Source organism: Lonchura striata, chromosome 2, assembly GCF_046129695.1.
Source record: "Lonchura striata isolate bLonStr1 chromosome 2, bLonStr1.mat, whole genome shotgun sequence".
Classification (NCBI taxonomy): domain Eukaryota; kingdom Metazoa; phylum Chordata; class Aves; order Passeriformes; family Estrildidae; genus Lonchura; species Lonchura striata.
The window spans coordinates 87,407,021-87,420,104 of NC_134604.1; the positions used below are offsets into that span (position 1 = coordinate 87,407,021).

A 13,084-nucleotide genomic window follows, 5' to 3' on the forward strand; every position below is an offset into this window, starting at 1 on the left:
AAGTGAACCAGAGCATTTACTTTCACAGTTGTAAAATAAATCAGGCATGTCTCTGTGCACAAAGGATAACTGTTTACATGGACAATAAACATATGGCCAGTGTATAACTTTAGGTTGTGCCTGTCAATGAGGAACAGCAGGTGACAGCCATCTGTTCTGGTCTTTGTTCTTGTGAAATAGATTGGGAGCACCTCACTCTGTGGAGCTTCAGCATCATTTAAAAACACCAAGGAGGATGGCAGGGAATCTAATAAAGGCTGCTTGCTGCCACACGTTTACAGAAATGTGAGGGGGGAGACAGATAATGTTGGGGATATCATATTCTTAGCATTTTTCCCCTTCAGCCCTTACTGCTGTTCTGTAGGGCAAGCCCAAAGGAGGTAACTATTTCACATGTAATATGATTCCCATTTTCAGTGACCAATAAAACTTAGATTCTAAACTTTCAAATGCACTCAAATACTGTGAGAACTTTAAATTGAAAGTTGTATCCCTCTAAGAATGAAATAAAAAGAGAATACAGGGTGCCTTAGTGTTCACATAAAAAATCTAAAAATCATAAGTAGAAAGATTACAAAATCACTGATTTTTACTGAAGCGTTGAATTTCATTTTTTTCTCACTTGAGGTCAGACAACAGTTGAGATTTGCCATTTCCCCTTCAGCCAGATTTTGGACAGTCAGTTTCACCTATTAAGACAGCTGGTGGCTTCAAGATCAACCCTAGCATAGCCCTCAGTCACTGCTGGCCAAATTTTTTTTTGTTCTGCTTACTGCCAAAATGCAAGGCAGGCAGCAGTCAGCCTGCCTTAACCTGTGTAAGGTTAAGTCTTCAAAAAGCAGTTTTCAAAGAGGTACCTTGAGATTTCAGAGGTATGCTCAGAGCAGCAACTCGTAGAGAGGATTTCCTAGCATTCTGTGCAGACCCAAGTGTAATTCTTCACTCATGCAAGGTTTTCAACAAAATTACTATTGTCTGAGAAATCTAATATTCCAATGCAACATTCAGTCATGTCCTCAGTCTGTCTTTTAAATCAAATTGACTTCAGATGATTGAAACACAAAAGAATGAGTAACGATCACTGACCTGGGTAATTACAAGCCCTAGAAACCATCCTCTCTGCCAGTTACGTGGCATTTTAACACTCCTGTCTCCCCCACGTGCCACCCCCAGCTCTGCCCCGCGGCCCAGCCCGCAGTGAGCCGATACCCAAGCAGCTGGCGAGCCCCTTGAACTCGATGAGGCGGTCCATGTTGTCATCCAGGAGGCGGAAGGTCCTGTGGGCGAGGAGGTCGGTGTGCTCCCCGCAGGTCCAGGGCGAGAGCAGGCGGTAGAGGCTGGCGAACTGCTGGGCGTCGATGCGGTACTGCTCGGCGTACGGCCTGCTGGGGTCGTGGCGCTCCGACACCGCGCTCCTGCTCTCCCAGTAGCACCTGATCAAATGTTCCCTCTAGGAGAAATCGGACACACACGAGAGCGGTTGTTGCAGGGCACGGCAGCAGAGAGAACGACCAGCAGAAAAAGGCATTCACATCAAACTATGCTGTAGCATGCTCGAAATTCGCTCTGTCATAGTGAGACCAAGACCATTCCTGTGTGAAAAAGCAAATCTTTCATCAGAGCAGCCAGCCACTCTTACAATTTCCAGTGAATAATTAATAAGGGCAGATTCTTGAAAGAAATTCACTGTGGGCTACTGAAACTCTGTTTAACATCTGACCTTAGCAGCCAAAGGTACAGAGGGTCACAAAAAACATGGAGCAACCATAGGCTTAACCTGCTCATTTATTCTGTCTCAGACCTCTCCATTTAGATACTGCAGCATTAGTCTTCTGTTAGGGGCAGGTAAAACAAAGAGTCCCAACAAAGTAAGCTGTCCCTGGGAGATCAAGGGAAATAACAAAAAAAGGAACCACTACCAGAAAATGGAATTAGAGGAAGTTAGTCAAAGATCAAAACCAACAGTGAGGAGCAGGAGGGAAGCACAGAAGAACAAGCCCCAGCAGCATCATTTTACAACCACTAATGGTGGCAGGACACAGCTGCTCTTGGTGACAAAGCTGTGTAACACTAACAACATGCCACAGTCATATTCTCAGTATTTATGGCGATGAACAATACACAGAAGAAATGATCCATTAAGGGAAGTAACTACAGCTTGGACCTCTATATCAAGTATAGTTGTATAAGCTTAGATGTCACTGTCTCCAACTTTAAGTTTTATCAAACATCAGCTTGACAGAAAGGAGCTGAAACCGCTTTTAGTTAAAAAAAAAAAAAAACAAAACAAAACCAAAAATAATTACCCCTCAAAAAAGACCCTATTAGAAAATTAGGAACAAATTGCAAGGACACAAGGTTGTGGGGTTTGGTTTTTTTTCCCCATGGAGAAGAGAGTCTTCCTTTAAAGAGCATTTAGAGAACAGGATTTAAAAGCACTGCCAATTTCCCAATGAGCACAACTACATAATATTTAATTTATTCTGCATGTGAAAGTTAACAGGGACCATTGTCAGGGACCATTTCCAAGCAGAAAGTTATAAAAAACTCTGGAGCAGTTCTCTGAAGAATCAGTCTGTTACTGTTCCTCTTTAACAACTGCACAACCACAGAAAGGACAAAATGGCAAGATCCCACCCAGGGAGCACGGCCCTGCCAGAGGACGGGAGGTCAGTGCTGCACTGCCAAGCAACAGCTGAAAGCTATGCCCAAAGAAGCCTCAATGAGGTGCATCCCCTGCTTTTCAGGGAGACCAACCTTGAACAAGTCGTACAATTCCTCTAAATCTTCAGGAAGAATCGAAACATCTGGGATGACAACTCGGAGCTTAAAAAGAAAGAAAATCATGTTAGCGACATCACTGACATGGGCTCATGAGCTGTACTTAGGTGGAACAGCTGAAAACCACTACTAAAAAAATCTTTGCGCTGTTTCCCCCTTCTTTAGGTTCACCATTTGGACACATCCATGAAAAGAGAAATCCCTCAAGGGCTATTAGAAACAAAGACAGGAAGTCCCTAAGCTACAGGTCACAGAGGCCGGGGATGCATCGTGTGGTGCTGTCTCTCCTCACGCTCTTCCCCAGGAATCTGCCAACGGCTGGCCACAGTCACAGATAAGGTGCTGAGCTGGACAGTCTTGCAGTTGTTCAGAACTTTAAAGCACCCTAAACTATAATAATGTACATGGCTGCCAAAAAAAACCCATCGGAATCCCAGGAAAGAGCTTTTTGCAGAATCAGCAATGATTTTTCAAGACCTGGTGACGCCTTTTTAAAAACTAAACCCATGTATCTCCAGAGGCAATGCTGAGCTACCTCAGTCATATTAACACCCTCCTCACCACATTCTGCTTGGTTGTATCTTCGTGGCTCTGCAGGACACGGATCCGGTGTTTGTAGCGCATGTGCTCTATCTGTTCCACAGAGTGGTCTCCAAATTTCTGTAAGAGAGGAACAGAAATTTATTATTTGTGTTGTATTTTATGATACTTGTATTAATAGGAAATTCAACTTTTAAAGTGCAGTGAGACCTTGAAGAAAAGGCATAACCAGTCTCTAATCTGGGTACTCATACTACATCTAGTTTTGTGCATGAGAGCACATCAATCAAGGAATCTGTAAACATGTGTATTAACTTTCAAAGCATCCAAGCTGAATTAAATCCTCTCCGTAGATACAAAGAATTATTTTACCTCATAAGAATCATTAATCAGGTTGGCTATTTCAGTCACTGGAAAGGATTCCTGGTCATCACTGAAGAATGCATGGTGATTACCAATAGGTGGCAGAGGGCTTTCCTCATTTTTGATATGCTCTAAAAACCTGAAGGGAGGAAATATGTCAGAACACAGACCACATTGCACTGTGTTCTTCTCAATTAAAGTAAGCAAATAAGTTTTATGGCTCAGACTTAGAAATAAATTGAGTTTTGGGCAAGCTAGACTTTTCAAAAATGCCCTTGCGATTACTCATCTGAGGAACAGCAAGCCAGCCAAATGACTAAATGCTGCCCAAGGAATAAAACTTCTGTCTCCTTGAAGTCTGGAGCAGGAAGCCCATCAGTCTAGGGAAGGCACGAAGAGCAGCAGTAAATATTGCACACTGACGCAGGCAATGCCAGGAAACTTCACAGGACATCTCGTCGACGTACAAAGCCATTGTTTAAGGCAGACACTGTGAGAGCAGCAGCAGCAGGGTGACACGGGAGGGCCCTGGTGCCTACTGAGCAATGCCTTTCTTTTAGGGCAGAACAGCCTGAGATGAAAGGAGCACTCCTGTGTGGCCATACCTGCTCAGGATCATCAGGGCCTGCCCATCATCCTTGCTGTTACACAGATCCACAGCGTTGGCTTCCAGTATGGCCAAGCCCAGCTGGAAAATGGCTTTGATGCCATCATAGAAAAAGCAGTCCACAACATTCACAGCACTTTCCAGGGGCATGATGCTGAGGAAAAGGGTAAGGAACCAGGAAAGAGAGATGGAAGCTAGGGCTGTCAGATCCTTCATATGTTCAGCCAGCTCTGGAAGTTGTTCTTTTATAAGCTCTTCAAACACTGACTGGTCTACCTGAGCACCTACAAGTCATAAAGAAAAAGCATTAGTCCGCACTGACACAGGAAAAAATATTTTTGTAAGCTAATCACTGCTGTCAACTGTTAACTGCAAGACATTCTTAAAATTTAAACTGGCAAGGTACACATGCATCTACAGTGAAAACTGCCATTATCCTCCTGCTGTGATCTCAGCCCAACCCTTGTGTCCATAAACCTTACAACTTTCTGCAAAATGTGTGTTAATTTTCCTAAGTGCCTTTAGGGTGCAATGAAATAGCAATAGCAGCAGCTGTTGGTCTTGGCTACAAAAGCACATAATAATTAAGTGCTAGCAAAAGCAATCTTAAAGCATTTTACTGCTCCACTTGGGATATATGTAGTAAAAATAAAGACAGTACTCAGTCCTTTCTGATGCTTGTACTCAAGCAAGTGGGCAGCAAAGGTTTTCCTCTGAGAAAATGTAGGCTGGAAGTCCAGATATGCCTACACACACCAAGCAGGAAGAATAATATTTACACGAAAGCACAGGCACAGATACAAGTATATACTTACAAGCACATATATCTACACATAAAGAACAAAAGACTTCCGCAATGCCCAGATAAAAGACTTCCTAACTGTCCCAACCAGTCTTTCCAAAAGGAGCAGATCTGGGCTCTGGGTTTAGCTACTAGTTCAGTTCTGCTTTGTCAGCAGCTGTTACAATTAAGTGGACTGTGTCTACAAACCAAATTTCCCACATCAGGGCTTTGCCCAAAGACACTGCAAGTTAAAAATATTCCTGAATGCAAAATGAAGTTAACATTTTCAATTATTTTGTCTTTCTTTTCAAGTTATTAATTTCTTTCTTGTTGTCCATATTCTGCTAATATTAGGACACAATATTAATTGCTGAAACATATATATCCCTAGCACTTTGTGGCAGAGGGCTTTTTAGTCAAATCACAGGGAAAAAAATACCTATGACATTTCTCAGTATTAGAACCTTTCACATCAGTCCACAAAGAGCTTCTGCTGGTGACTGAACAAACATTACAGCACCACAAATCAAAAATAAAAGCCGATGGACATCCAAAAAGCTTTTCAGAAACACATCAAGCATGATGCTTTGAAGAAAAAGCTTCCTGTAAGATTGAAGAAAAGTAGAAAGGCTAGAGGTACTCAACAGAGGGTAATTTTTGTTTGGTTTTTTAAAATAAGCTTAATGCAAACAATTTAACAGCCATAGTTAACACAGACCCAAAAAAACTAGAGCTGGATTTAGAGATATTTGAAGGAAGTCAGAGACAGGCAAGACATATATAAATAAATCATTCCAAACTTAGAGACAGCACTATCAAAACCTGAGCTTTAAAGGAACATGCAACACTGTCCAGATCTTTCACAGATCTTCTTATATATAATGTAAGTGCTGCCACTGTAGATGAAAGTCAAGCAGACATATTAAAATTGACTTTTCTGTCTATTTTTCCATTAGGCTCCCAGAAAACATGAAATCTGAGCACATGAGCATGAGACCACAATGAGGTAGAAAAACACCAGGGCATGGATTTGAAAAATTATGACCTTAGATGCAAGATAAATGACATCTTGAGGACTGAAAAGTCAAGTCAGAGAAATGAAATAAGGTTTTCAGTGCTTCAAGAATTACAGTGTCAAATTGATGACAGTCTAACAGGTAAAGTGGGGTAAGATGCCCTGCTGCTTTATGCAGGGGATAGAAAAGTCATGGTAACTGAGAATAGGATATGCCTGACCCTTGCCACCACTCTTGACCCATATACAACTTGTTTCTATCTTGCACCTATCTGCCTATAATTTCCTCTATGCATTGCAGAGAGGAGAAGCACAGGGAATTCCTGAAGGAGAAGCCCTGCCTGCAGGCTTTTCCATTTGCAAGCAGTAAAATAATGAAAAAGCTTGTGAAAGGGGTCAGAGCTGGCAAGGCTGAAGGAAGGAGATAAAAGTAAGAAGGTTGAGTAGGACTGAATTGCCTAAGTTTTGAAAGCAAAAATTCTAACTAACTAACTAAACACACACATAAATAGAAGACTCTGAAAGTCATAAAGAAAAGGTCTGAGACAAAAGGATGCTAAGAAGGCCTGTTATAACCAAGGTCATTAATTTGGTAGCTGTTTGGATTGCAGAGATTACTGTCTGACACTGCAGAGGAAAAGCACAGTGACAGGTAGCAAGATCAGAGATCACCAAAGTTATTGAGAGATCAAAATTTGGACAAACAGTATTGGCAGAGTGCACAAAGAGGAAAAGTTTGGTCTTGGAAGTGTTATGCAGGAAGAAACAATACAAAGTTTAGACAAAAGCTGGTTGCAAATCAAAAAAGGTGGACTGAAATGCAGAGCCAAGAACACTAACTCAAGCAACAGGAACCAGAGGAGGGGCAGGGTGGAGAAGATCACTAGCACCATGTTAAGTTCCAGGGTAAAGCAGAGCTGCAGAAATAAGCAGTCAGTGAAGCAACTATGCTGCAAAACTGCACCAGTGCCACTCAGCCAGGGAGAGCAGGGCAAAACTGAATTCCTGGCTCTTCACACTGTGGTGAACTATGGCAGTAGAGGGACACAGAACTATTTCCTTGCGATAAAGAGGGCCAGAAAACAGAGAGACAGAACAACCAAAACTTTCAGCACTTAATGTATGCTGTAGCCATGGCAAGTGACAGGTAAGATATAAAGCACAAATCAAGAACAACTTAAGGCAGGGATATGGCTGGCCAGGTGACACAACTCAGGTGAGCAGCAGAGAATGCTACTTAAGGGCAATAACCCAGCAAGCATCAGAAAGTTATGAGTAATCCAAAGCACGCTGTTGATATCCAGAAATGCTTGAGTAGTGATAAAGCTGTGTTTCTGCTTTAATCAAGGAAGGAGATGGACAAACATGGAAGTCAGTTATCAAAATAGCAGTTTAAAGTCATGTCTGGAGACAAGAAGAAAAATTCTGACAAGTGGGACAGTTACAATGCCCAGTCCACTAGCAGAAAATACCAATGGCACTCAAAGCACCACAACACATACTAAGCATCCAGCTAAACTTTGGAATAACTCAGCTTTAACTTACCTTCTTGCCAGTATTAAGACAGAAACTGAGCAGTGACACAGTGTTTGGAATGACAACCCCAACCTTCAAGGAAAAGACTGGAAATCTCAAATATCTCCTTCTAGTCCACAGGCAGCACGAGAGTGCCCAGACCATTTCTAGCTCCCAGAACCACTACCTCACACGTGACTCTGGTCTTTCTCTTTGCCACAGCAAGGGTGTAACAGCAGATGCTGCAGCTACAGACTAAGGTTAGCATTAAAAAGGGAAAAGCTGTCCAACATTTATGTAAGGGAAGTGACTGCAAATAACAAATACTGCTTAGCCCCTCTCTTTCTGTGCATTTTAGGCAGTCTGCACAACGATCTTAAAAATAATGGCACTATACAGGGGACACAGCACACACAGTGCGTGGCAGAGGGACTTGCATCAGCTCTCACTACAAAGGGCTAGTGCAGATGCAAGCCTGCATTGCTCCAGCAGCCAGGCAATTCAGACAGTTCAGATCACAAAGCAGATCTTTCCTACTTTCATCTTAAACAGCCTGAGTTTCTAATACTGCATACTCCTAGCCAAGACCCACAAGCTCTTCTATTTATGTAACAGCCAGAAGTGTCACCACCTTCTGACCAACAGGAAAGAAAAAAAAAAAACCACACTGTGAAGTTGACCATATACTTAGAGATTGTGCTGCTCAAACCCTTCAGACCAAAACCAACCCTGAATGGAATCTGAGCAGCCAGTGCTGCTGTCCCTGCACACCACACAAGTAGATGGAGCACCTCATCCATGGGGGCTGGACCCAGATGACCCTGAGCATTTCCCCCACCCCTGTGCCATATGGCTGCCCCTTCCCAGTCTGCAAGACAAAGAACATGAGCTCACCTATCACTCGGTGGTTGAAGTAATCGGGCAGCATCCGCTCACACACAGCAACCAGCAGCCAAAAGGCTTCTTCCTCCTTGGCATACAGCAGTAACACGGAGGTCAAAATATTCATAGACTTACAAGGGCAAAGAAGAAAATGGGATTTGTTAGTGACAGCAAATCCTACTGACAAAAGCTCAACTGTTGCTATTTTTATAGAAAGAAAAGTAGCCTAACAGGATGTAAAGAACTATGAAAAAAAAAAAGCAAGAAAAAGAGAGAATAGACAACAAATATATAATTGCAACTCACAGGCATAGCAAGTTTTCCAAGCTTACGTACACTGCTTTTCATAAGAGCAATAGGAAACAATGGAGAAAAGCACAGTACTGCATTTGCCAAGATACAAAACAGGTAACTGATACTCCAAGATGTTTTGGGGCTACTTTCACTGCCCCCTATTCTAGTCTCAGGACCACTCTGATGTTAATCAGAATTCAGGGAGCTGACCAGCTAGACAAAATACTTTGATCATTTATCATCAGTTTTGGAAGAAAGTGGCAGAAAGGTTCATTAAGCCTCTGCCCCAGTGCACTACATAAAATCTCATCTGTGCAGGCCAATTCGCCCTGCACGGCTTCCAAGTATTGTCCAAGAAATGCACTTTTCAACAAACAGAAGCAGCAGAAACAATTTTTTCCCCTCCTGTAACTATAAATGCAGTTCGCAAAATGCTGAAGGAATATCGTTGGTAGAACAGAGCCTTTTGGTGAGACCATGTAGTTGTTTTCCAAGGAAAAATGACATTTAATATCTACTATTATGTTACTTTTCCAACTGAAAGGTCTTTATTTATAAAAAGCACCATTGAAAGCACTCTCAAGAAGGGAGTTTCTCACCTGGCAGTATCCTATTTTGGGGTTCCTGTGCGCGTACGCCGTGAGCACCCTCCTGAGGGCAGCGATGCCGGTCTCGCTCTGGAAGGCCGGGTGCTCGGGCAGCGAGCGGTGCAGGTCACGCTCGATCTCCTCCGTTGCCATGCAGCACTTGCCCATGGATGCCTCCACCAAATGTACGTAGTACCCAGGATGCGAGGCGAGATCCGTCTGCGCGTCTGAAGGCAGCAGGAAGGGAGAAAGAGGAAGAGGGGGGCGCGTAAGGACGATGCTAAACCTAAGTGTTGTGGGAGTTACTGCTCAAAAGGGTGTCAGCAAGGTGTTTTTCCCCAAGGTCTGTGAATATCCAGACCTAAAAGACAAAGTCCTAGCAGAATACACATCTTGAAAACGAAGCATTAGTAAAGCTTACATGACACAACATCATCCAAAACACCTTGATTGAGCAAAAGATGTCTCCATCAGAAAGTATCGGTTTGGGTTGAAAGTATTGGTTAAAGATCATCTCATTCCAACCTCCTTGCTGTGGGCAGGGACACCTTTCACAAGACCAGGTTGCTCAAAGCCTCATCCAGCCTGGCCTTGAACACTTCCAGGGATGGAGCATCCAGAGCTTTTCTGGGCAACCCCTTCCAAGTGTCTCACCACCTTCACATATTACTGGGAGAAATGTACTCAGCACTGTTCACATCCTTCAAGGAGGAAAAGCTCTACATTTACAAATGTCTGAATATGTGATATATTGGATTAAGAACTAAACTTGAGATCACATTGTAGGCACATTCTGACTCTGCCACATTTGTCAATGAAATGAGTTGTTTTTTCCATCTCCAGTTTCTGTAAGCCCTGCCAACATTCAACGAGAAGCAGGAGCAGGTCTGCCAACTTTGAGATTATCATTATTTTGCAATAATCTGATTTGTCTAGGGCTAACTCAGTATTTACACTACAATCTAATTGTTGCTTGAAGATGAACATTGTTTTATGAAAACATGATGCTAATTTTAAATTACCTAGATTACAAAGATGTTACTTTGATTCTTCTATACATCATATGATGTCATCCTGAAATAAAACTTTTATTAGATCTACCTGGGTATATCCTTGCATATATTAGTTCAGTTCAGATCATGTCTTCTTTTTGTTAAGCACTATCACAGGTTCCATGTAAAGGACATTTAATTGCCCGTGAGAGATTTCTTGCCTAAATGTTTTGCCATGTCCAGAATCAGATGATGCCTACAGCGAACATTTACATTTCTAAGCATGCCCACCTGAGAAAAGCAGCCAGAGTTTGCCTCTTAAGGATTCAGGAATTCCCATAGCAACAAGTTTTCTGATCTTCTCTGTGCGAAACATGCACACAGTTCTGCCATACTCTACAAAATGGTCATCCCACAGGCTCTCTTTGATTTGCTCTCTAGACTGGAAACAAGAAGATATATTAAAAAAAAAACCAACATAATGTGCATGTGACACTTGGTAAACTAAAGCATTTTGCATATTAGAAACTCCGCAAGGTATTCCATTACCAATGGAAATGGGAAGTTTGCTCTAGGGACTTTGACTTTCTCCACTTTGCATATCTAATTCACCACACAGGAATAAAAATTATAAATATTCAGAATGAAATGGGGGAAGGGAGAAGAAAAAAATCCATTCAAATAAAAAAGCTGTATCTAATTCCTCCAACCAATACAGAATGCATTTTACTAAAAAGACCTATCCTGACTGAATATAACCCCAGCTTTTTAAAAAACAAAACCTAAAACTCCTACAGCACTCCCCAAATGTTACATACCTTTCCAAAATCAAGGCCTGGCACTCCTGACTGATGAAAGTCTGACCTTAGTGCTTCTGCATTGAGCAAGTAATTGTTCTCCTTTTCACATTCACTTCTCTCTTTCCCTTGTGAAGCCTCTGTTCCCAGACACGCAGGTTCATCATCCCCCAGTGTGTACATGGATCCAAGGCCAATGCTGTTCTGCAATGCCAAATCAAAGTGGTAATGACTGAAAAGGCTAAGAACTACATCCTCAACTGTCCTCAAGACAGAGCTGCATTACCCTTTGCCTTTTGCATCAAAACCTTTAACACCTTTCAGGATAAATGGTCTTACTCAAGACTTTATACAAATTGTCATCCATTTGCATGTCAGGAAAAGGGTTGTTACTTTAAAACAGAAGTTGTTAGCCAATTCTAAGTGACAAGCTTGATGACAAGCTACCCAACAGTCTCCTACTGTTATGATTTGAAAGACAAAATCACAGAACAATTTAGGTTGGAGAGGACTATTGTTTTCAATCCTCTGCTCAAAGCATGAGCCCTCAGCCCTGGAGTGTCAGCCCTGGAGCCCAGTCAAGTTGAGTAGCTCCAAGAAAGCAGAGTGCACTGCTGCTCTGGACAGCCTGGTCCAGTCCTGCCTAACCATGAGGGGAAAGCTCTCTTTTTATTTATTCAGATTTTTCCTTGGTAAATCTTGAAGCTGTGGCTGCTTGTCTTTCAACTGGTATATTGAAGAAGAGTTTGCCTTTATCTTCCAACTTGCCACTATTTGGCAGAAGTCTGGCTGAGGAAACCCTGCTCCCTCCACCTCTCCTTAGAAAGGATGTGCTCCAGACCCTGACCATCTTTATAGCCCTCCACTAAACTTATTCCAAATTATCAATGCTTTTCATGTGTAATTGAGCAGAGTCAAACTTGGACACAGTACTCCTGATCAGCCTCCTAAGTGTTGAATAAAAGGAAATAGTAACATTCCATCAACATTCCATTGTTTACAATCCTGCTAGTGCAACCTGATATGGGGGTTGTCCCTCTACATTGTAAGAGCACACAGCTGACTTACAGGCTGGACTTGTTCATGACTCCTCCACCTTTTCCACACAGCTGTTCTCCAGCCAGCCAGTCCCCAGCCTCTCCTGTCACATGGGCTTTTTTTGCCAGGTTTCACATTTGCTATTGTTGAACTTCAAGAGGTCTCTATGAGCTCATTCTTCCAAACTTTTGAGGTCTCTGTAAAGGGTAACCCAACTGCCTATCACAGTCCCTGCTCTCCCTAACATGTCAATGACAAATATGCTGTGAGTGTCCTCTATCCCACCAGCCAGGTCTTTAAAGCTGGCATCAGATGAGCATTGGATCAAGATCAATTTGGGGGCCTCCCAAAGAAGGCAGGACAGTGGAATAATGAAACATATTGAATTAGTAATAAAATAAAAGTTCGGTACCTGATTGTTATTTTGCAAGTTGTTGCAGTGCAATGGGTTGCTGGAGTTCACCTCTTTGAACCTCTGGAGCAGGTTCTCCACCAAAGTATCCCGATCCTTCAGTTCAATGAACTGAAAGGCTGTCTTACTCCTTATGCTAACAATGATGGGATTAGGCAGAAGGCTTGTATCCTCCATCTTCTCTATACTGATTACCTTTTCCAGAGACATTACAGAAAATATATTAGCCACCACATCCACAAAATCATATTCATATTTTCTACATGTACCAAAACACAGCATTTCATATGCATGCTTTAAATGTGGTTATTCATATTAGTGTTCCTTGATCAAATATATCCTATTCCCTGAAGTTCATGGTCTCTTTAAAAGCTCAAAGCAAATGCCAAAAAGTATCCTAGATGCCTTTTTTTTTCCTAGATTACTTTGCATCTCACTTCTAAACAGCAGACAGAGGGAAAAGATAAGAAAGGAATG

At 42.3% G+C, this 13,084-nt stretch overlaps 1 protein-coding gene across 2 annotated transcripts in view; it reads right to left on the bottom strand.

The window, feature by feature from the left end:
* TBC1D8 (TBC1 domain family member 8) overlaps positions 1 to 13,084 on the bottom strand; it is a 48,674-nt gene that overhangs the window by 3,192 nt on the left and 32,398 nt on the right. For both annotated transcript variants that reach the window (XM_021538527.2, XM_021538515.2), the window contains exons 7-16: positions 12,608 to 12,802; positions 11,179 to 11,361; positions 10,652 to 10,802; positions 9,381 to 9,595; positions 8,500 to 8,617; positions 4,290 to 4,575; positions 3,694 to 3,823; positions 3,343 to 3,441; positions 2,758 to 2,826; positions 1,210 to 1,450 (exon numbers count right to left, since the gene is read on the bottom strand). In XM_021538527.2, coding sequence (XP_021394202.1) covers positions 1,210 to 1,450; positions 2,758 to 2,826; positions 3,343 to 3,441; positions 3,694 to 3,823; positions 4,290 to 4,575; positions 8,500 to 8,617; positions 9,381 to 9,595; positions 10,652 to 10,802; positions 11,179 to 11,361; positions 12,608 to 12,802 — 1,687 coding nt within the window. The remainder of the gene's footprint in view (positions 1 to 1,209; positions 1,451 to 2,757; positions 2,827 to 3,342; positions 3,442 to 3,693; positions 3,824 to 4,289; positions 4,576 to 8,499; positions 8,618 to 9,380; positions 9,596 to 10,651; positions 10,803 to 11,178; positions 11,362 to 12,607; positions 12,803 to 13,084) is intronic.